General features: G+C 39.9%; 1 protein-coding gene across 1 annotated transcript; it reads left to right on the top strand.

The window, feature by feature from the left end:
* The first annotated feature begins 16,324 nt into the window (after positions 1 to 16,324).
* On the top strand, positions 16,325 to 20,838 carry LOC109874138 (glutathione S-transferase theta-3). The gene is made up of 5 exons (XM_020465940.2): positions 16,325 to 16,553; positions 18,793 to 18,880; positions 19,069 to 19,219; positions 19,721 to 19,897; positions 20,344 to 20,838. Exons 1-5 carry the CDS (start codon positions 16,442 to 16,444, stop codon positions 20,539 to 20,541), a joined length of 726 nt encoding a protein of 241 aa, XP_020321529.1. The 5' UTR covers positions 16,325 to 16,441; the 3' UTR covers positions 20,542 to 20,838.
* The last annotated feature ends 4,981 nt before the right edge of the window (positions 20,839 to 25,819 follow it).

Below are 25,819 nucleotides of genomic sequence, written 5' to 3'. Positions count from 1 at the left end.
TCTCTTATGCTTGGTTAATACTAATTTCTCGTTTAATTATGTCAATATTACCCTCTAGCCTTCTCGGGTTCATGTTGTAGGAATAAGATCTCCAACCATACAGTTTAGGGTGGACAGCTCACCTATAAAGCCCCACCCTCTTCCAGAAAACACATCATTAGCAAGAGTCAGACACATTTTCACTTCTATGAACAAGAACAGTGAGGAAAGGACAGGTAAGGTATTCTTCATTCGAGAGATGGCCCCCAGAATTCTGTTAATTCCAGTTCTCCTCTCGAACTTTGTTATTGTTCGACAGTGTTAATGTGCCTTACCCTCCCGCAGTGCGATATGAATCCGGGTAGCTCTTTTAGCTAGCTGTCACCAGGAGTCCTTGGTATGGTCCCCCAACAGGCCTATGGGACTGGATTGAGTGACTTCACCTGTAGTTCACCTGTAGTGCATAAAAACTTGGACATACAGGTTTGGTTAACAAACAGTTTCACATTTGTTCTGTTTATTAGCTAAAAAAATGTTTTTATTAGTTCATTATCCCGTAGGTCACATCCTATTCTAGAACACTATTTACCCATCCCCCCTTTGTTACCTGGCTCTGCCCAGGTAACAACCTTGCCTTATTCTTAAACAATGACTTAGGTAAGATTAGTAAATTATCCTAATGTCTGACATCATCATGTAGGAGCCCCTTTCAATTTTCCACATGTCCAATTCTCCCTTGGGCCTCAATTCATGTCAATCCTGTACCAATTCCCTGTCAAGTTTCTTATCTACTTTAAAGAACTATCTGTGCTACTTATATATTTGTTTAATATATATATTCCGATAACCCTTTTCTCTCATATCTCTCAAATTCCACTAAGCTCCTAACTGTTCGACTTTATCTACAATCATTGATTTTTAGAAAAAAACGAGCGGTTTTTCTCTAAAGTCCTTACATTTCTTTAATCAATCTATCTTAATCCTGACAATAATCCTAAATCATCACATATGTCCTATATTCCTGTTAAATGTAATACTATTTAAAAACTTATAATAATCAACCAAAGTCTAATAAATGCTAACCATATTAGAAATCCTTCCTACACTAACAAGCCCTTTCCTTCAGGGACCCTCAGTATTCTATCTGACAATAACATGAATTTAATATGTGTTGCAAAGTGTGGAATACCTTATCTACAGTAATTTATCACCCCTAAAAGCTGCAACTTATTTTTCTATGTAATTCCCTGCCCTATTGGCTTAATCTATCTTATCTTCCCCTATTTATCCTCAATGATAAATATGACTTTTTCTCTGTTACAAATCATTAATGGCCCATTCAAAAACTTTCACAGCTAATGTTGTAAATCAGAATCCTGAACCACTTTCTCATTTGCGGTTCAAACAGTAATTCTAACGCCTCAACCAAAACTGCTTCATTTCTAATGAATTTACCTTAAAACTAGTAACTCAATATGACCACAATTCATTATACAAATGGCTCTCCCCTGAGACTGATCAGACCTCAGAAGACTGTCACGATAAGATCAATAGGTCATAAAAATAAAAATAAATTCACTTGTATAATTAAAACTCAGAAAGTTCCATATGTGAGCGTGCCTCTTTAAAATACCTTTGCACTAAAACAAATAGTCCTAAATGGTTTTATGTGTATATACTTGCAGACCTGTTTTAATTTGGTCGTTTATGGCCTCATTCTCCCCCAGGTTGAGACCCTTATTTTCCGGTTGTGTCAGAGGGCTTTTAAAGAACGCTAATAATCGTTATCTCACGCCACAAATTGTTAGACTCCCCTCTCGCATGGAACTATCCTGTCTATAGATATGGCTTTTATCTAATTTCTTTAGATTTAAGTTCCCTCTCCTCCTTATTTGGATATTTCCGTAGTATTAGTTGAATCGGAACGATGATCAATACTGCCACTATTCAAATGACCAATCCAGTTATCTTGCGCATTCTTGCCATCTCCCCACGCCCAGTATTTGTACGAGATCACCGTCCTATCCCCCAGTACCTATTTAATATCCCGTCTTAATCTCGGGCGGGTGTGCCTCTCATGATTAAGTTTAGTTTATTTACGGTAGTGCACATTACCACAGGTTATTTTCGAACCTGCTTCAGTGTATATCGGTTATACAAAACCCAGTGTATATCGGTTGTACAAAACCCAGTGTATGATGGTCATACAAACCCTGTGGGAATAGCAAAGCTCCCCTTATTGACGAATTCAAAAAAAAATTGAACATCAATCAAAGAACTCAAATCCCCCCAGAATCGAGAATTAAAGGCTACTTTACCTGGCTGCCGGCTGGGAAAGCATTGTTCATTTGAATCTAGTCACCTTCTCTGTCCTCTGTGATAATACGCAGGCCTGAATTTTAACCTCAATTCAGAGGTCAGGTCTTTAGTAAAAACGAGTCAAAAACTCGTCCGTGCACGATTTTCAGCGTACCACCTCCAGATAACAGGAAGGGGTATTTAGATCCGGCATCGAAGGACCAATTGTTAGTGGAATTTCTAAATTCCTGTATGTTTTGTAGCCAAAACCAAATTCACACTCATTCTAATTCATTAATGATTTGTAAGTTCATTAATTATGCATGAAGTAGATTGAGACCAGTCTTAAAAGCCAAAGGTAACAGCGTTTATTTCAGGAAAGTACCATAATTTCCTCTAACACAGGTCCTAAGCTCTCATGACTGTTATGATTATTTATTGACAAGTTACTTACAATTATCTTTATGCTTTAGGGCCATCTGTACCTGATAAAGCAGATCTAGTCTCACGTGCAGAAGTAAATCATCTGGCGCGAGAGACTCATTGGGAGGAATAGACTAGCGCAGACCCAGAAGTTCTGACTGAACAGACGCACATTTGAGCACCCCCGGACGGTCCATTTACTTTGTGCTGTTATAATTTATCCTATGATATCCTGCGATTTCATTGGGGCAGTTCCCCCTCATAGCAAATAGCTATGCGCCCACAGTTGCGCCCACAGTTGCGGAGCTGGCTGTCACTGAGGGGCAGAGAGTAGTACAGTGCATTGGGAAACTATTAAGACCCCTTCACTTTTTCCACCCGTTGTTTTGGGAATCGAAATTGAGCTCAGGTGCATCCTGTTTCCATTGATCGTCCTTGAGATGTTTCTACAACTTGGTTGGAGTCCACCTGTGGTAAATTCAATTGATTGGACATGATTTGGAAAGGCACACACCTGTCTATACAGTACATTCGGTAAGGGAAGACCCCCATGAAATGGACAATTGGCCATTTCATGGGGCCAATTGTATATGGCATTGGGCGAACCATATACATACTCGCAAATATCACTCAAATGGACGGCAGTTCATCAAAACCATATTGCAAGTGGAACATGGCAAATGCCAAGTGTCATACTCCAAAAATCCCAAAGATGGCGAGCGTGTTCCACCATAGATTTTCATATGGGAAATGGTCACAAAGTCAGATCCCAAGGGTGAAATCTTCAAAAAAAAATCCTAAACTTTTAAACCTCATAAAATGTGTTTTTGGACCATTTTTTTACATTTGAGATTTTTTATGGATATACATTGGCAATGGACACTGTCAACTTGCAGAAGAGTATGTTCACATTGACAAAATAGATAATAAATCCCTCATTAAATACATTGGAAATGTACAATTTTACACTGTCCATTTGCAATGTCTTACAATGGGCATTTACCATCACGAATTGGACATGCTCTAATATACTGCAGAAATGCCCAATTGACTGGCTCGTTGAACTCGGGGTGGCCGAGCAGTGATAATGGTTCCTCTCCATCGCTCGTTGGTGTTGATTTCGGCCTGTGGAAAATCCATCATTAAATACATTGGAAATGTACATTGTCCATTTGCAATATAAAATGTACAATGCCAATATATTATACTGCCATCAAGTCAACCATCAGTCAATAAGATAAGCCTCGACGGTGCAGGGTTGAGTAACCAGGTGGTAGCCGGGTAGTGATGGCTATTTAACAGTCTGATATAAGCTGTTTTTCAGTCTCTGTCCCAGCTTTGATGCACCTGTATTAACATCTCCTTCTGGATGGTAGCGGGGTGAACAGGCAGTGGCTCGGGTGGTTGATGTCCTTGATGATCTTTTTGGCCTTCCTGTGACATCGGGTGCTGTAGGTGTCCTGGAGGGCAGGCAGTGTGCTCCTGGTGATGCGTTTGGCAGACCACACTAGCGCCTGAAGAGCCCTGCGGTTGCGGGCAGTGCAGTTGCCGTACCAGGTGGTGATACAGCCCAACAGGATGCTCTCAATTGTGCATCTGTAAAAGTTTGTGAGGCTCTTAGGGGTCAAGCCAAATTTCTTTAGCCTTTGGGATGAAGCTACAAGCTTGTCACACCTTTATTTGGGGAGTTTCTCCCATTATTCTCTGAAGATCCTCTCAAGCTCTGTTAGGTTGGGTAGGGAGCGTCGGTGCACAGCTATTTTCAGGTTATTCTTTCCGATCGGTTTCAGGTCTGGGCTATGGCTGGGCCACTCAAGGACATTTAGAGACGTGTCCCGAAGCCTGTTGGAAGTTGAAACTTAGACCCCGTCTGAGGTCCTGGAGCAGCTTTCCATTAAGGATCTCGCTCTACTTTTCTCTGTTCATCTTTCCCTCGATCCTGACAAGTCTGCCAGTCCTTGCTGCTGAAAAACATCCCCGCAGCATGATGATGCTGCCACCACCATGCTTCACCGTAGGGATGGTGCCAGGTTTCCTCCAGACATGTCGCTTGGCATTCAGGCCAAAGATTTCTATCTTGGTTTCATCATACCACAGAATCTTTAATAATTTTTTAAAAGGATAATGTACACATTTACCAAATTTAAAACATAATCCATCAATTATACAATCTATACAGTGCCTTCTGAAAGCATTCACACCCATTTACTTTTTCCACATTTTGTTGTGTTACAACCTGATTTTAAATGGATTAAATATAGACTTGTTGTCACTGGCCTACATGCAATACCACATAATGTCAAAGTGGAATTATGAAAAGCTGAAATACTGCACCAAACATCTTAGATAGATATGCTGAAATGCTGAAGCCTCCCTCTCTCTCTTTCAGGAAGGTGATGGAGCAGTGTGAGAACTTCAAAGGAGACCCCATGGAAACGACGAGGTAGACAACGGCCAACGGAGGACGACGGCCAACGGAGGACGACGGCCAACGGAGGACGACGGCCAACGGAGGACAACGGCCAATGGAGGACGACGTCAGGGGAGCAGTACCGCTAGACGAACAAAAAGGCAGAACTTCATAGGAACCCTTCACTATCTTCTCACCACAAGTGTCAACTGTCTGCATCAAGTTACTGGACAGAACCTTGTTATATGACACTATGAGGAAGTTGAGATGTGGTGCACCGACTTGGTGTGTGTGTGTGTGTGCGCGCGCTCCTGCGCGTGTGTGTTATTTGTGTTGCACATGATAAGCATAATTTGTATTATGTATTTGTGTTCATTTATTAATGGTGTGTGTGTGTGTGTGTATATGTGTGTGTGTGTGTGTGGAAGGACGTGTGTGTGTTATAATAAGGATCAAAACACCAGGGAGATCTTTGTCTCTGAAAAATAGGAAACAAAAATGGAGGTTGTTATGGTATTTTTCCCACCTAAGTCTGTTATATTGGGTCTCGTGAGAGGCCCTCCGTTGTATAAGCTTCATGTCAACACAGCACCGTCAACGTCCATCATACTCCTTCCAGAATCCTTTTCAAATGGATGACGCCATGAGGTGTGGACGGTCGACTAGTTTTATCCCAGACAGCACTGATCTGTGGACAGTTGTTATTGAGCAGTGAAGTTGCCATGTCTGTGGATGCATCTCTATCCCACACTGATCGAGAGCGTAACCGTGGAAGTGTGTAGCCGTGACAATGACCCCAGTAGAAGTCTTCCTAGATCCTGTGGCATGGGGAAGGACTTTTGGTTTTTTGTTGTACTTATTTGGAGTTGCCATCTGTCCCATCATTGTTTGTCAGTTTTTTTTTTATATATATGATTATAAACATTCCTATGATTTCATCTGTAAATCAAGGCTTTGTTCCCCATTCCTTACATATATGCAAGTTCAAACCCCGAGCTGACAAGGTACAAATCTGTCGTTCTGCCCCTGAACAGGCAGTTAACCCACTGTTCCTAGGCCGTGATTGAAAATAAGAATTTGTTCTTAACTGACTTGCCTAGTTAAATAAAGGTCAAAAAATATATAACCCACAAAGAAGCTGAATGATGAGAAACAAATCAGGAAGGACTATACTGTTAGGGTTTTTGGAATCTCAACAAAAATATGCCCATGTTCTTAAATGTTAAGGAAAATCTGAAGGTGGATGATTTTAACTTTGTGTCTTTCATGTATATGGATACAATGCCCTCAACCATAAAGTCTTAGCGTCATATATTTAGATTTGACACATTTAGGAAAGCCTGTATCTCATTTCTGAACATTTAGTTGCCATGTAAGAAATCTTTAGCCTAACATTTGCACATGATTTGGTAAGGTAGTCGAGTGATACAGTGGTATACTTGGTCAACAAAAGCTAAAATCAAATGTGAAGATTAGTTCATAGAAATGCTGACCTCAGATTTTTACACTGCATTAATTCAAGAATTCATGCTGTATTGTAACAATCAGTGGGGTCGGAAATTATTGACACCCTTGATAAAGATGAGCATAAATGACTGTAAATTAAATCATAAAAATACTGGGCTATATTTTATTTTTTAAAAAAGGGAAATTATATTTTATACCAACACAATTACTCAGAGAAATAGATATTGTTTAACAAGTAATACTTTTTTTTTCAAAGGTAGGGGTCAAGATTGACACCCCTGTTTTCAATACCTTGCGAGGATAACGGCACAGAGACTTTTTCTAAAATGTTTTATGAGTAGGAGAACACAATGGGAGGGATCTTATCCCCATCCTAAATACAGAATCCTTCCAGATCCTTGATATCCTTCATCTGTGCTGATCAGGACTGCCCTCTTCAATGCAAACCACAGGTTTTCAATGGGTTTCAAGTCCAGAGACTGCGATAGCTATTCCAAAATGTTGATTTTGAGGCCAATTAACAATTTCTTTGTGGATTTTGATGTCTTGCTGGAAGTTCCACTTCCGGCCATGTTTCAGTTGTTCCCACTGTACATCTTAAAATGGATGACATCCATGGGTCTTTGTTCAGAACTAATTACTAATTTCCCCCGACAGACCTTGATGTCAGTAGATGTCAGTAGAGATAAATAGCCTATCATTAGAAGGAATATGTTCCACACTACACTTACTGTTCATAGATTGATCATTAGTTGTATTAATATTTGATATAGTCCCAACACATTCAAACATGGAATTTTCCTTCGCTTCTTGAACAGAAATCCCCTCTGGTCCATTAGATATAGAATTAATTGATCTTTGCTTCTTGAACAGAAATCCCCTCTGGTCCATTAGATACAGAATTAATTGATATTTGCTTCTTGAACAGAAATCCCCTCTGGTCCATTAGATATAGAATTAATTGATCTTTGCTTCTTGAACAGAAATCCCCTCTGGTCTATTAGATATAGAATTAATTGATCTTTGCTTCTTGAACAGAAATCCCCTCTGGTCCATTAGATATAGAATTAATTGATCTTTGCTTCTTGAACAGAAATCCCCCCTGGTCCATTAGATATAGAATTAATTGATCTTTGCTTCTTGAACAGAAATCCCCTCTGGTCCATTAGATATAGAATTAATTGATCTTTGCTTCTTGAACAGAAATCCCCTCTGGTCCATTAGATATAGAATTAATTGATCTTTGCTTCTTGAACAGAAATCCCCTCTGGTCCATTAGATATAGAATTAATTGATCTTTGCTTTTCTATGTACATTGTCTTAATTCTTTTTCATGTGATTTTGTATGTTTGTATAGTGCATTAGGAAAGTATTCAGACCCCTTGAATTTTTCCACATTTTGTTACGTTACAGCCTTATTCTAAAATGTATTAAATAATTTTTTCCCCTCATCAATTGACACACACTACCCCATAATGACAAAGCAAACACAGGTTTTTAGAAATTGTTGCAAATGTATTTAACATAAAAAAATAAAATACCTTATTTACATAAGTATTCAGCCCCTTTGCTATGAGACTCAAAATTGAGCTCAGGTGCATCCTGTTTCCATCGATCGTCCTTGAGATGTTTCTTCAACTTGGTTGGAGTCCACCTGGGGTAAATTCAATTGATTGGATGCGATTTGTAAAGGCACACACCTGTTTATATAAGGTATTGTGTGTAGTTTGATGAGGTGGAACAGAACAATTGAATCCATTTTAGAATAAGGATGTAAAGATTTTTTTTGGGGGGGGGGTCTTGGGGTCTGAATACTTTCCGAATGCACTGTATGCCTCATTCAACCATATTTATATTGTTATTTTACAATTATGGTGGGAGGTTATTTCCAAATGGGAGGCTGAATTGGGAAAGGCCTGTAGAAATGAAAAACATATTATTGTTGTTAGAACCTCACTTCAAAAGAATTCTGCTGATGTTGGATTCTCTAATATTCAATAAATGGGTAGAGTTACATAGCACCAAAGGGAGGTTGGGTCTTGGTTGAATTGTGTAGGTCTTTCAGGCTGCACCATCAGCTCTTTAGCACTTAATGAACATGTCACATACTGTACAGTAAGTTAATAAAAAGGAGATGATTCAGTTGTAAATGTGGGGCATCTGAGTAAAATGTAGGTAACCCTTACTTGACATCACTCTTCTAAGTCTTCTAAGAGCTATGTATTCAGAAAAATAGTGAAATTAGGGCTATATTATGTTCAGTGCCTTCAGAAAGTATTCACACCCCTTGACTTTTCCCACATTTTGTTGTTTCAAAGTGGGATTAAAATGGATTTAATTGAAATGTTTTTTCTCAACGATCTACACAAAATATGAATGTCCAAGCAAAGTGAAAAGAAATTCAATAAAATAAATAATTTCTGGGTAAAAGGCTCTGCATGGTCAAGCCAATGACTGCAATGCGGCCTCCACAGAAGTCATGGCATTCATACTTCTGGGAGCTGTCAAATGCATCCAGTAAATGGCTCTGCACCACACCACTCAGTGTTTTGTTCCTCAACAATCATCACACAATTCCCCATAATGACAAAGCAAAAACAGCTTTTTAGAAATGTTTGCTGATTTATTAACATTTACATTTTTGTCATTTACCAGACGCTCTTATCCAGAGCGATTTACAGTAGTGACTGCATACATTTTTGTCCTTTTTCATACTAATATTAGGTAGGTGTTAATGTTTTGTACCCTCGTCTGATTAAATGACATATATTTAGCCTAGTCGTCAACCATGCATGTCTTTTGCACTGATGATGACAGAGGAGTTGTTCAGTTGATGATAAACAGGCAAGAGAAGGAAGAGGGGGAAGGTTTTATTAAACTAAATTGAAAGAAATTGTATTTTCTAAAAATAATTTAAAATAGCATTTTGCTTAAAGTTTGTAAAGCTTACCACACTTTCTTTCCCCTCCATATGGATGAACATCCTCCGGCAAGCATTTGATCTCCGTGTGCATGATAGGGTTGACTTCCACAACCTTAAATGGGAAACCATAGTAGTCGAGGAATGCTCACATTTTGCTGCAGTTTGAACAGGCCTTGTACTGGTACATACAGTAAACTTCAAGTCGTTGGCAAACACCAGATCAGAGCCCAAGTTTGAAGGGATGCCCTATTGGGGAGCGTAAATATGAGAGTGCCCACAGTGGTTGTCCCCATGTATCTTTATTTCTAAACCGTTAAAACACGAAACATCGTTTAAAGAGTGTAGCAGCAAGTTGTTTTGTGCTCGCCCAGGGAAATGCTGATGACTGTTACAGAGAGAGACACATACTGTAGCCATAGAAGAATGGATGTCCCACAATGAATGATGTGACATCAGTGGCGGTCGGTGCCATTTAAGATGAGGGAGGGCGATTCATTTTTAATGAGCATGACCTTATTTCTATTACAGCATATTGGGATGGCTGTCATTCATGTTCCATTCACCCAGATCAATATAGCATCGATAGGTTTAGGCTACTACATGATACTAAAATGTTCCTTATACACATCACAAGGTTGCTACAAGCTAACCTACGAATTAAAGTTACGACGTACACTACCGTTCAAAAGTTTGGGGTCACTTAAATATGTCCTTCTTTTGAAAGAAGGGAAAAAATGTTGTCTATTAAAATAACGTCAAATTGATCAGAAATACAGTGTAGACATTATTAATGTTGTATATTACTATTGTAGCTGGAAACGGCATGTTGGCCTTCTAGGCAGAATTGCAAAGAAAAAGCCATATCTCAGACTGGCCAATAAAAATTAAAGATTAAGATGGGCAAAAGAACACAGACACTGGACAGAGGAACTCTTCCTAGAAGGCCAGCATTCCGGAGTCGCCTCTTCACTGTTGACGTTGAGGCTGGTGTTTTGCGGGTACTATTTAATGAAGCTGTCAGTTGAGGACTTGTGAGGCATCTGTTTCTCAAACTAGATACTCTGATGTACTGATGTTCTCTTGCTCAGTTGTGCACCGTGGCCTCCCACTCCTCTTTCTATTCTGATTAGGGCCAGTTTGTGCGTGTTCTGTGAAGGGAGTAGTACACAGCGTTGTATGAGATCTTCAGTTTCTTGGAAATGTATCGCATGGAATAGACTTCATTTCTCAGAACAAGAATAGACTGTCGAGATTGAGAAGAAAGTCTTTGTTTCTGGCCATTTTGACCCTGTAATCGAACCCACAAATGCTGATGCTCCAGATACTCAACCTGTTCAAAGAAGGCCAGTTGTATTGCTTCTTTAATCAGAACAACAGTTTTCAGCTGTGCTAAAATAATTGCAAAAGGGTTTTCTAATGATCAATTAGCCTTTTAAAATTATAAACTTGGATTACCTAACACAACGTGCCATTGGAACACAGGAGTGATGGTTGCTGATAATGGGCCTCTGTACACCTACAGTGAGGCAAAAAAGTATTTAGTCAGCCACCAATTGTGCAAGTTCTCCCACTTAAAAAGATGAGAGAGGCCTGTAATTTTCATCATAGGTACACTTCAACTATATATATATAACTATATATATATATATATATATATTATATATATATATATATATATATATATATATATAACTATATATATATATATATATATATTATATATATATATATATATATATATATATATATATATATATATATATATATATATATATAAAATGGTATTGTGTAGAATGATTGGAGGAAGCATGCTGGCTGTGTTGAGATGTATGTTTTTGCATTCTACACAATACCATTTTTATATATATATATACAGTGCCTTGCGAAAGTATTCGGACCCCTTGAACTTTGCGACCTTTTGCCACATTTCAGGCTTTAAACATAAAGATATAAAACTGTATTTTTTTGTGAAGAATCAACAACAAGTGGGACACAATCATGTAGTGGAACGACATTTATTGGATATTTAAAAATAAAATTAAAATAAAAAACTGAAAAATTGGGCGTGCAAAATTATTCAGCCCCCTTAAGTTAATACTTTGTAGCGCCACCTTTTGCTGCGATTACAGCTGTAAGTCGCTTGGGGTATGTCTCTATCAGTTTTGCACATCGAGAGACTGACATTTTTTCCCATTCCTCCTCCATTCCTCCTTCCCACTCATCTCAACACAGCCAGCATGCTTCCTCCAATCAGTCTACATTAGAGGGAGCATCAAGGAGCTTGCTGGCTACAGCACCACTGCACCAAGCCCTGTCCCTTCTGCTCCTGCCACAAGTGTTCATCTGCCCAAATATATTTGTGCAGGCATGGATGTGCCTAAGGGCCAAAAGGGCACAGCATGGAGGCATTGCTGTGTTGTTTGCAAGATGAAGTCTCCCATCACATGCACCACATACTCAGTGACCCTCTGCTTTACATCAGAAAGAGACTGCTATGGCATCTGGCGTCAGCAGCAGAATATTGTCTAGAGTTTTGGCAAAGTTGGTGGGGTTATATGGCAAAGTGGGTGGGGGCTAGGGTCAGTATGTTATATCTGGAGTACTTTTCCTGTCTTATCCGGTGTCTTGTGTGAATTTAAGTCTGCTCTCTCTTTCTCCTGGTCCTTGGACCATGCTTCAGGACTACCTGCCATGATGACTCCTTGCTGTCCCCAGTTCACCCAGCCTTGCTGCTGTTCCAGTTTCAACTGTTCGGCCTGCGGCTATGGAACCCTAAACTGTTTATTTTTACTCTTGAGGTGCTGTCCTGTTGCACCCTCTACAACCACTGTGATCTCCACCCAGCACAGCCAGAAGAGGACTGGCCACCCCTCATACCTCTCTAGGTTTCTTCCTAGGTGTTTGCCTTTCTAGGGAGTTTTCCTAGCCACCGTGCTTCTACACCTGCATTGCTTGCTGTTTGGGGTTTTAGGCTGGGGCTATATAAATAGATTTGATTTGATAGAGGACTGAGGGTCTTCCAAATATTGAAAGTGTGTAAATAGTTACCCATGTTATTTTGTAAATGTATATATAATTATTTTTTTTATCAATATTTATGTATTTTTCTCTGTATTTTTTTGGGGGGGGTGTGTTAGTGCCATTTTGGTATTTTGTATATAGTTATTTGTTTCAAAATGTATACCTTCACCAATTTGGCCACATGGGTACATTTGGGCTACTTGTGTGGGACACCTGGGTGACTTCATGATAAATGTCATGTAGCACACTCATTTTGGAAGTTATCATTCTGAAACGTTGCACAAGTACTGTTGCCCTCTTATATGTTTAACTGAAATTGTCCCCATCATCCTATCTGAATGTTTGTTTTATCTTGTTCATTTTAAAGATGATATAAAAATAAAAAACGTGTTCTCTTCCATTGTTTTATCTAAACCAGATCTATTGTGTTCTATTCTCCTACATTCAATTCACATTTACACAAACTTGTTTTACACAAACCGTTTCTTTCAAATGGTACCAAGAATATGCATATCCTTGGTTCTGTGCCTGAGCTACAGGCTGTTAGATTTGGGTATGTCTTCAGGCAGGAATTGCACAAAGTAGGGGGGGAGCTCTAAGAGGTTGATATTAGATTTCGTACACCAACTGTTGTTTACAAAAATACACAGACCGCCACCCCTTGCTGGAGGCAGCTGTTCTGTCTTGCTGTTGAAGCGTAAACTACGCCAGCTGTATTTGATCCATGTCGTCGTTCTGCCAAGACTCGGTGAAACATAAGATATTACAGTTTTTAATTTGGGATTTTATCATATATGCGAAAACTTGCCTTTTTGAATTTTGTCTAACGTTAGTAGCTAGTAGCGTAGTCAAGGATGCATCATGCAATATTGGCACTCTACATTTGAGACAGACCAAGCGGAACAAAAGTAAACCTTGAATTTGGAGGTTTGAAATATACTTCTGGTGGCCAAGTTTACATATTTGAAGAAATGCCATTCATTGGCGGTTTTCAAGTTTAAGATTTTTGATAGGCTGATGGAGAATTTGTTACAGGAAATAATCACTGTCACCTGCTCAGGTTAACAGGGTATAATGTGCCAGGTTATGTAATGAAAACAGCTAACGTGTAGCATTTCATCATGTGCAACGATGTCAACCATTTTAATTGGCACATTTTAAGACTGAGAAACAATAAGTATGGGCCCTTAGTGTCATCCTCAGTGGTGTAAAGAACTTAAGTAAAAAATAAAAAAAGACCTTAAGTAGTTTTTCGGGATATCTGTATTTTACTTTACTATTTATATTTTTACATTCCTTAAGAAAATGATGTGCTTTTTATTCCATACATTATTCCATACACCCAAAAGTATGTGTTACATTTTGAATGCTTAGCAAGACAGGAAAATTGTCAAATTCACACACTTATCAAGAAAACATCCCTGGTCATCCCTACTGCCTATCTGTAAATAAAAAAGCAAGAAAATGGTGCCATCTGGGTAAACCAGCGAGTGGGTAATCTGCCTCTACCATTAGTCCTATTATCCAACAAGATCCTATAAGATACGAGGAGTATCTTAAGAAACAAAAAGTAAGATAACAGAAGTGAAACTAAAGTGTTGAACTGAAATCCATCTCACAACTTTCCCAGTGAGAAAAAAATGAAAAAAGGAGGCCATAGAAAACAAACCAAAGAAACAGAAGGTCAGCTGTCCAGAAAGGTCTTATACAAGATGTTGATGCAGAGAGCCAACTGATTATTTTGGCCAATGAGAGAATGTGCTTGGGTTTGTCCCTGAGCCTCATCCAGCGACAAAATGGCATATGATGCTTGATGGTGCAGTCTGGGTGGAAATCTGCTCTCTCGTTATTAAGCAATAAAGTGCATTAAGGGCAAAACCTAATCTTGAGTGAGTACAAACCTGTCTCATTTATTTTATTTTATGTAACCTTTATTTAACTATTGATTTATTATTATTATCTATTTACCTTTATTTAACTAGGCAAGTCAATTAAGACCAAATTCTTATTTACAATGACAGCCTACCAAAAATATAGGACAAAACACACATCATGACGAGAGACAACACTACATAAAGAGAGACCGAAGACAACAACATAGCATGGCAGCAACACATGACAACAACATGGTGGCAACACAACATGGCAGCAGCACAACATGGTAGAAGCACAAAACATGGTACAAACATTACTGGGCACAGACAACAGCACAATGGGAAAGAAGGTAGAAACAACAATAAATCACGCAAAGCAGTAAGAGTGTCCATGATTGAGTCTTTGAATGAAGGGATTGAGATAAAACTGTCCACTTTGAGTGTTTGCTGCAGCTCGTTCCAGTCGCTATGAGTCTGACTCAATAGACTGCAGCCAGTGAACAATAATGTGTTTAATGTCAACCAGTATTTCCAACTCTATACATGTATTTCTGCCTAATGCATTGAAGCCCCAAATTGTTCTAAAAGACGCTTAAGTTATTGAGGCATGTATCTTTGTTGTTTAAAGGTTTTGAATGGTGTCACGCCCTGACCTTAGAGAGACGTTTTATTTCTCTATTTGGTTAGGTCAGGGTTTGATGTGGGGTGGGCATTCTATGTTTTGTTTTCTAGGTTTCTTTATTTCTATGTTTTGGCCGGGTATGGTTCTCAATCAGGGACAGCTGTCTATCGTTGTCTCTGATTGGGAATCATACTTAGGTAGCCCCTTTTCCCCCCCCTTTCAGTGTGGGTAGTTAACGTTGTTAGAGGCAGCATAGTACTGTTAAGCGTCACTGGCGGGTTGTATTGTTTATTGTTGGCGACATTCTAATAAAGAGGAATATGTACACTCACCACGCTGCACCTTGGACCGCTTCTTACGACGCCCGTGTACAACTGTGACATTAAACTATTGAATGGTATTTTTCATCAGTTGTTTTATATGAAATGTAATTTCACCACACTCTGTCGTTACCACAACGCTAAGTCATTACCATCACGGTACATCGTTTTGAAATTGATGATTTTTCCCATATGTGAACCTTCGATATGCTCCTAAAATAATAGATCACCAAGGCATATATGGACATTTAGACAGGACAAATACATATAATTAAGAAAACTACAAAATAATTAAAAAAAAATATCTTAAAAAACATTATTTAAAAAATAATGTGAAATGTTATATAAATGACCTTAGACACAATTTCTGTCATTTCCTTTTCAACTAAAATAGCACATGTTATGACTTGGAGCTAATGACATTTCCCCTCTGGTATTTGTGGAAACCGATATTTTTTTGTTTGTTTAAATAGCATTTTCAATAACATTCAATATCCAAAAGTGCCCGTATTTGCGAAATCAACCATACATATCCTGATGTTGTGCAGAGAAAAGGCTGCAGGGACGTCAGGCTGTTGCTCTCCTAGTTGTCAAGCAGATGTAGCCAACAAGCAGCCACACTGTATTTTAGGGCAACCCCAACTAAAAAGGCTAACCGAACAATTGTATTTTAGTTTAATTCATGTAACGTTATTCATAGTAGGTCACAATAAATCACACATCACCTTGAAATGCATTTGTTGTAAGAAATGTTCTATAGAAATAAAGTTCTATTTGATCAATGTTACATAGATCATGAGCTAACTGTCTGCATGTAGCCTACTTAAGTTATACGGAAGTCCTGCAACATTACAATTATGCAATCATTTCAATTGATGAAAATCTTGTTTCGTGTTACATGTGTGCATTTTTAACCACTCAGACACACGTGATCCTTTTCTATGAGCTGTGGAAAGTGGGCGTGCGCGCGAGTTCCATCCTCGGGGATCCTCCTCGCGCTCCAGGGGTGTGGTATATAGTTTCCGAAGAGAAGTAGAACGCTTCCAGAAATTCTAGAAGTCATTCGGGGTTAGACGTGAAGACTATCTTTGCTTTGTATTAAAGATGGCGTTGGAAATGTATTTAGACCTTTTCTCACAGCCATGTCGCTCGGTGTATATCTTTGCCAAGAAGAACAACATTTCTTTTGATTTTATGAAGGTTTCGCTTTTGGAAGGTAGGTTATTGTTTTTATTTTGGAGACTGTGCTTTTAGAGTAGCCAACTTCATTCTAGAATTTTCACCGTTAATAGAAGGTTATCTAAAGTTCAGTAAACAGTCATTTACAGAAGTATCCTGAAAAGGTATTTTGGAAGTTTAAGTCTGGTAGGCATCTATTCTTGCTTGCACGCAAGTAGCCTAGTCTGTAGGCCTAGTCTGCACGCAAGTAGCCTAGTCTGTAGGCCTAGTCTACACTAACCCTGCCCCCCCCCCCTTTTGTTTTTGCACTGCTGCTACTTGCTGTTTTATTATCTATGCGTAGTCACTTTACTCCTTCCTATACAGTACCAGTCAAAAGTTTGGACACACCTACTCATTCAAGGGTTTTTCTTTATTTGGATTATTTCCTACATTGTAGAATAATAGTGAAGACATCAACTCTATGAAATAACACATATGGAATCATGTAGTAACCAAAAAAGGGCGAAACAAATCAAAATATACTTGAGATTCTTCAAAGTAGCCCCCCTTTGCCCTCATGACAGCTTTGTACACTATTGGCATTCTCTCAACCAGCTTCACCTGGAATGCTTTTCCAACAGTCTTGAAGGAGTTCCCACATAGGCTTGAGCACTTGTTGGCTGCTTTTCCGTCACTCTGTGGTCCAACTCATCCCAAACCATCTCAATTGGGTTGAAGTCAGGGGTGATTGTGGAGGTCAGGTCATCTGATGCAGCACTCCATCACTCTCCTTCTTGGTCAAATGGCCCTTACACAACCTGGAGGTGTTTTAGGTCATTGTTCTATTGAAAAACAAATAATAGTCCCACTAAGCAAAAAACAGATGGGATGGCGTATCGCGGCAGAATGCGGTTGTAGCCATGCTGGTTAAGTGTGCCTTGAATTTGAAATAAATCACTGACAGTGTCACCAGCAAAGCACCATCACACCTGCTCCTCCATGCTTCACCATGGGAATCACACATGCAGAGATCATCTGTTCATCTACTCTGCATCTCACAAAGATAGTGGTTAAATCTCAGATTTTCAGATTTCCAACGGTCTAATGTCCATTGTTCGTGTTTCTTGGCCCAAGCAAGTCTCTTCTTCATATTGGTGTCCTTTAGTAGTGGTTTCTTTGTAGCAATTTGACCATGAATGCCTTATTCACAGTCTCCTCTGAACAGTTGATGTTGAGATGTCTGTTACTTGAACTCTATGAAGCATTTATTTGAGGCGGGTAACTCTAATGAACGTATCCTCTGCAGCAGAGGTAACTAGGTCTTCCTTTCCTGTGGTGGTCCTCATGAGAGCCAGTTTCATCATAGCACTTGATGTTTTTGCGACTGCACTTGACGACACTATAAGTAATGATGGATTGTTTCTCTGCTTATTTGAGCTGTTCTTTCCATAATATGGTATTTTACCAAATAGGGCTTCTGTATACCACCCCTACCTTGTCACTACACAACTGATTGGCTCAAAATAACTGATTTGCTCCAATGCATTAAGAAGGAAAGAAATTCCACAAATGAACTTTTAACAAGGTACACCTGTGAATTGAAATGCATTCATGAAATAAGCTGGTTGAGAGGATGCCAACAGTGTGCAAAGCTGGTACCCCCTATATATAGCCTCGTTATTTTGTGTTACTCTTTACATTTTTTACTTTAGTTTATTTAGTCAATATTTTCTTAACTTTGTTGTTGGTTAAGGGCTTGTAATCATTTCACGGTAAGGTCTACCTACACCTGTTGTATTTTGCGCATGTGAGAAACAAATCAAATCAAATTGTTTAAGGGGAAGAGACAGGTTAAATAATGATTTTTAAGCCTTGAGACAACTGAGACATGGATTGTGTAAGCGGGTGAATGGGCAAGACAAAATATTGAAGTGCCTTTGAACAGGGTATGGTAGTAGGTGGCAGGTGCACCGGTTTGTGTCAAGAACTGCCACGCTGCTGGGTTTTTCACGCTCAACAGTTTCCCATATGTATTAAGAATGGTCCAACCTCCAAAGGACATCCAGCCAACTGGACACAACTGTTGGAGTCAACATGGGCCAGCATCCCTGTGGAATGCTTTCGACACTTTGTAGAGTCCATGCCCCCTACAAACTGAGGCTGATCTGAGGGCAAAAGGGGGTGACACTTAATATTAGGATGGTGTTCCTAATGGTTTGTACAGTACACTCGGTGTAGGTGGCTTATTACAGGAGTAAGTCTGTCATGTATCTCTGTCATTTACTACATTTCAGGAGAGCAGTATGGAGAAGAGTTTGGGAAGATCAACATGATCAGGAAAGCTCCTGCAATCCGAGACGGAGACTTCTGCTTGGCTGAAAGGTTGGAATGACAACATTGAGTTGAGATCAACCATCTTATCTGATGAGGCAATGTAATAAGACTACTTAACAAATCCTTTGTGATCCCTGGAGTAGCTAAACATATCCTCATTCTGATTTGAGTAATGATTCTAATACAGTGGCGAGGTAAAGCGTTTCAATGACTAAACGGGCCAATCATCTCTGCAGCATTGCCATCATGAAGTATCTGGCAGAGAAGTACCAGACCTCAGACCACTGGTATCCAGCCGATCTGCAAAAGCGTGCCCGTGTCAATGAATACCTGTCCTGGCAGCACATGGGCATACGTATGCATGGCTCAAAGATGTTTTGGCTCAGGGTAAGTGATGCTACTACATGATTGGATTTAGAATTGTTTTCAAATTGTTCTTTGGACTTTGTTCAGTCCAACCCAGATAACAATGTTTACTCAGTAGCATATTAACATCCTTTTTTCCTGTGGTCAAATAAAGTCACACACCAAGAAGATTTAGGTAATAATAATGGTATTATAAACCGCTAAATGTTTCCAGTTTTCCATGTTCGATGTGTGTGCGCGGGCAGTAGTTTGTGAAGAAATAGACTACAGCGTACACATTGCCAAAGCATGTGACTGTGGCCCTTTTGAGTTTCACTGACAAGAAAAATAATCCTTCTACAAGCATTGTTATAAGAATTTGATGCAGAGCTGTTTTGTACCTCTGTGTCCAAATACCTGTTATGTTAGATTTTGAGAGATGAGGTTGATCTCATCATCTTGATCTTTTCATGGCATAGTATAAAGTTTCGGGAATTCAACACGTTTGTGTTTTACATTATAAAAAGGCTGCCTGTGTTGTAGCTCTTGATTCCAAAGATCATGGGTGTGGAGGTCCCCAAGGACAAGATGGATGGAGCCCTGGAGGACCTGGAAGGCTCTCTGAAACTCATTGAAGAAAAGTTCATTGGGGACAAGCCCTTTATCGCAGGAGAGCAGATCTCCTTGGCCGACCTGGTGGCCATTGTTGAGATCATGCAGGTGAATGCTTTGCAGATCTTGTCTCTTCCTGCTTCACTGTAGTAGATTAGACCAAGTACATTTTACATTTACATTTTGTCATATACCAGACACTCTTATCTAGAGCAACTTACAGGTGAAATTAGGGTTTAGTGCCTTGATCAGGGGAACATTGACAGATTTTTCACCTAGTCGTCTCGGGGATTCAAACCAGTGACCTTTCTGTTCCTGGAAAAACCCTCTTAAACCCCTTAGCTACCTGTAGTGAAATGTCCAAATCAATTACTAAATCTGTGTCTTAGGTCTTTGGTTTGGAGCTCCTTGTTTCCACAAGTGTTAACTAGAACAATTATTGATATATGAAACAAGTATGAATCATCACAAACCTAACAACGATCAATTTTGTTGTAATATATTGTTATATTGTGGGCCTTCTGAGTGTATTTCTGCGCTTTGGTATCCCACAGCCTATCGGTTCCGGTTTGGATGTGTTTGAGGGGAGACTTAAGCTAAGTGCCTGGCGAGACAGGGTTCAGGCGGAGATCGGGAAGGAGCTGTTCGATGAGGCTCACCAGGGGATTCTTGCGTCCCAGGAAATGGTCAAGAATATGGACAGCAGCAAGCTGCAGATCTTCAAACCCAAGATTTTGAGATTATTCCTCTGAATGCTCCAATGACCGTGTAGAGGAATTCAAATTAAGCTGGTCCTCAGAGAAATAATCAATCTGTTATTTAGCCACTATGCAGCATGTAACATAACAGTGTAACATAATAACAAAAACATCTACATTTCCTCTATGGAAAACATTTCCTGTTAGTGCCAATTACATACATGATTTCTTTATTCTAATGTTCTAAAAAGATGTATATTTACCGTTCACTGTTTTTGACTGAATAACGTATTGAATTCAGACGACCAGGTTTAACGTTTGCAAACAATATATTATCCGTTTCAAAGTTGACTGGGTGAGTGTCCATTTTTTTGCTGTCTACATTCTTATGAATCTGTCTGCAACTTTCTCATACCGGCTCTTTCACAACAATCGACCATAGTCTAGAGAAGTCTGGCACGCAATAGTGCCTTGTTAGCTATTGCGTAAAACTATCATGCACCCCAATGGGGAGCTGAAATATGAGATACCTTTTCCTCTCACTCTCTGTGTGGAATTCCTGCAAGTTACAGTATGGGCCGATCTGCACCCCAATGGGGAGCTGAAATATGAGATACCTTTTCCTCTCACTCTGTGTAGAATTCCTGCAAGTTACGGTGTGGGCCGATCTGCAAAATGTTGGCAAGGATACTTCCTTATCTCATGGGGGAGAGGGAAGGAATCAACAGCTGGTATTTACCTTCTTCTGACCTCATGAAGTTGTACCCATAGCCCTATAGCATATGCATTTGTGTTAGGGGAAGAGTTAAATATTGTGTCTGTCTTCTAAACAATGTTCTGTGTGATACTCCACTACCTTTAAGACCAGAAGGCCAGTGTGGTTGGTCTTTTATAATTAAACAGTGTGATTGTTTCCTTGCTATGCTGTGACATGTGCTTATGATTGTGTAGTTTTCCAGAGTGGGGATTGCCCTATCTGTGCCAAAACGGTCAATATGTCTTGGTTGAGGTATAGCACATGAGTTTGGTCACTGACACTATACTTCTGACCCGGGACATGAACCCAAGGCTATTCCCTTTCTTTCAATAAATTCCCCATGCAAAAGCCAGCCTTAGAGACTGGGGGGATTATCCCACCGCTACCACCAGTGTTGCAGTTGAGGAAGTAACTTGACCTTGCAAATTGCACTTATGGGTGATCATCACTCTACCACATGTACCATAAGGTTCAGATATCTTGGTAGAGGTGGTACACTTTCCCCTTATATCTGAAAGCGCCTTGTGTCCATTCTGATTTGGTCGTCAAGACACCAATATTATTGGATTCTAAGAGCCTGGCATAATGTGATGTAGCAACCATGCACATTGTATGTCTAACTAGACAGATGTAATTCAGTAAATTGTCATTTGTATGTAACAGATTGGTATGCAGTAAGCCTACTCACCTACCACCACCCACAGTTTGTCCAAAGCAAATTGGTTATTGCCTATACCAAATCTTTGATGGACCTGTCATTCTTTGAGTCAGACTTTTACAGCGCTATGACATTTGCCATGCTAGATGGTATGCCATATGAAACATTGTGTCCGTGCAAAGAAGCCAGTTTCATTATTGGGAAATAAAACTGAGCCGCTACAATCAAATAAAATGTATTTATATAGCCCTTCGTACATCAGCTGATATCTCAAAGTGCTGTACAGAAACCCAGCCTAAAACCCCAAACATAACATCTGATAAGACAGGAGAAGTACTCCAGATATATCAAACTGACCCTAGCCCCTGACACAAACTACTGCAGCATAAATACTTGAGGCTGAGACAGGAGGGGTCAGGAGACACTGTGGCCCCATCCGATGATACCCCTGCACAGGGCCAAACAGGAAGGATATAACCCCACCCACTTTGCCAAAGCACAGCCCCCACACCACTAGAGGGATGTCTTCAACCACCAACTTACCATCCTGAGACAAGGCCAAGTATTAGCCCACAAAGGCCTCTGCCACAGCACAACCCAGACAGGAAGATCACATCAGTGACTCAGTGTCTTCAGGAAGGCAGTAAGTCACTGCGCAACAGCCTTTTCTAACATTTTTGAGAGGAATGGAAGATTCGATATAGGCTGATAGTTTTTTATATTTTCTGGGTCAAGGTTTGGCTTTTTCATGTTAAACACTATTATTGCACAAAGAGTGAGTCTATGCAACTTATTATTTGACTTCGGCAAATTTTGACTCCTGAACATACAGTATTAGGCTTGCCATAACAAAGGGTTTGAATACATACTCAATACATTTCAGCTTTTAAATTTTTATGAATTTATAGACATTTTTAATAACATAATAACACATTTTGACATTATGGGGTATTGTGTGTAGCCCATTTACAACCAATCTCAATTCAATCCATTTTAAATTCAGGTTGCAACACATCAAAATGTGGAAAAAGTCAAGGGGTGTGAATGCTTTCTGAAACCACTGTACGTTAATGTTCATAGAAAAGGCTTTAACTTTCTGCTTTAGAATGTTTTATCTAAAACCCCCATTTTTGTTTTAACATCTAGGATACATAAGTTGTAATGACTTTGAGGGACATCAATGTCGCTCTTGCTGCTGGTGATTCTCTGATCCAACTCTACACAGACGACGCCATTCTGTATACATCTGGCCCTTCTTTGGACACTGTGTTAACTAACCTCCAGATGAGCTTCAATGACATACAACTCTCCTTCCGTGGCCTCCAACTGCTCTTAAATGCAAGTAAAACTAAATGCATGCTCTTCAACCAATCGCTGCCCGCACCTGCCTGCCTTCCTTCCTGCCTGCCTGACGCATGACTTTTAACCTTCGTCTCTCCCGAGCCCGTACGGGAGTTGTAGCGATGAGACAAGATAGTAGCTACTACAACAATTGGACACCACGAAATTGGGGAGAAAAATAAATAAAGGTAAAATTAAATTTAAAAAATTAAAGGGAAGGTAGAAGAATGTACAGCTGGAATGTATATTGTTTTGACAATTTGCTTAGAAAAAATTTAACAATTCTAAGTAGCCAATGTCGCAGGGTGAGTGGATGGTAGAAAAATGACTTTTTCATTACGCACCTCAAACTTAGCAGAAGTGGATTGAATGAATGTTGATCTGTTGAGTTGGCTGTATTAATCCTATCTTGATTAGGTGTTTTCTTGCATTTGTTTGACTGTGGTAAGAACCGTGAGCTCTCCCACCATCTACACACACCTTATAGTTCATAGAGTCTTTATAGATCACCTAGCCTCTGCCCAGTCCCCAACAGTGGAGGCTCCTCAGAGGAGGAAGGGAAGGACCATCCTCCTCAGTTAATTTAATATTTTCCTCGATCCTGACTAGTCTCCCAGTCCCTGCCGCTGAAAACATCCCCACAGCATGGGGATGGTGCCAGGTTTCCTTCAGACGTGACACTTGGCATTCAGGCCAAAGAGTTCAATCTTTGTTTTATCAGACCAGAGAATCTTGTTTCTTATAGTCTGAGAGTATCATGTGCCTTTTACTGTGTGGCTTCCGTCTGGCCACTCTTCCATGAAGGCCTGATTGGGGGAGTGCTGCAGAGATGGTTGTCATTCTGGAAGGTTCTCCCATCTCCACAGAGGAACTCTGCAGCTCTGTCAGAGTGACCATCGGGTTCTTGGTCACCTCCCTGACCAAGGCCCTTCTCCCCCAATTGCTCAGTTTGGCTGGGTTTTAATACATTTGCAAGAATTTCTAAAAACCTGTTTTCGCTTTGTCATTATGGGGTATTGTGTGTAGATTGCTGGGGATATTTTTTAAACATTTTTTATAATAAGGCTGTAACGTAATAAAATATGGAAAAGGTTAAGGGTTCTGAATGCTTTCCGAAGGCACTGTATGTCTGCCATTGGAGTTACTAAGGAGCCGGATAAACGTAAAGTTGCTCTCTTTCTTACTATAGCGGGACCACAGACAATCGATATATTCAATACCTTCATGTCTGCAAATGAGGAGGATAAAGTCGAGTTTACGGAGGTACTGAATCAGTTTGATGCAGATAGTTCACCTGAGAGGTACATGATATATGAACGTTATGTGTGTCGCTTTTGTGTACAACAGCAAGGTGAAAAGTTTGATGTCTTTCTTACGGACTTGAAATTAAAAGCACAGTAGTTTTGTAGACCTAACCTATGCTTAAAGATCAGATTGTGAGCGGGAAAGTGAGTTACATTTGGACACTGCAGTAATTATATGTCAGGTGAACGAGCTGGCACAATTGCATATTAAAACCTTTAGCTCCACAGCAGCAAACACTCCAGTGGAGGTGGAAAGCGCAGCAGTGGATTTTGTGGACAAGGACACAAGGGGGCGCTATGAGCAAAGGAGCCACAAGCAGTGTGACTTTGACCAAAGGAGCCACAAGCAGTGTGACTTTGACCAAAGGATCCACAAGCAGTGTGACTTTGACCAAAGGAGCCACAAGCCGTGTGACTTTGACCAAAGGAGCCACAAGCCGTGTGACTTTGACCAAAGGAGCCACAAGCAGTGTGACTTTGACCAAAGGAGCCACAAGCAGTGTGACTTTGACCAAAGGAGCCACAAGCAGTGTGACTTTGACCAAAGGAGGCTCTTGGTTATCACCCCCTTCCATAGACTTACACAGTAAATGTGACAACCTCCGGAGCATGTCCTCCAACCTATCAGAGCTCTTGCAGCATGAACTGACATGTTGTTCACCAAATCAAAGGATCAGAGAATTTATCTAGTACTGAAAGTATAAGCTACAACTAGCTAGCACTGCAGTGCATAAAATGTGGTGAGTAGTTGACTCAAAGAGACAGAAAGACAGTAGTTGAACAGTTTTGAACAAATTCATTTCTTACAAACTAAGGAGAAGCAAGAAAGAGAGAGATAGCTATATTTCATACAGTACCAGTCAAAAGTTTGGACACACCTACATCCAGGTAGTCACCTGGAAAGCATTTCAATTAACAGGTGTGCATTGTTAAAAGTTCCTTTGTGGAATTTCTTTCCTTCTTAATACATTTGAGCCCACCAGTTGAGTTGTTACATGGTAGGGGTGGTATACAGAAGACAGCCCGATTTGCAAGGCGGATGCCGTGCAGGTGTTTGTACACATGCATATACACACACTCTCATTCAGTTAAACGCATGCAAGAACACCTGACTGCCACTGAGGAGACTTTGAATGTCTGCTTTGGAAGACCTTAAAAAGTTTTCCTCAGCACTACTTCTGTGCATGTTGCTCATCTCACTCTCTTTTACACTTTGGTGAAAATGTTTCCAATCCGTCATTCCACTCATTCCAGTCATTATCATTCCAGTCA

This window comes from Oncorhynchus kisutch, linkage group LG29, assembly GCF_002021735.2.
Source record: "Oncorhynchus kisutch isolate 150728-3 linkage group LG29, Okis_V2, whole genome shotgun sequence".
In the NCBI taxonomy this organism is placed as follows: Eukaryota; Metazoa; Chordata; class Actinopteri; order Salmoniformes; family Salmonidae; genus Oncorhynchus; species Oncorhynchus kisutch.
The sequence above is the reverse complement of the archived record's forward strand: the minus strand, read 5'-3'. Positions and strand labels throughout refer to the sequence as shown.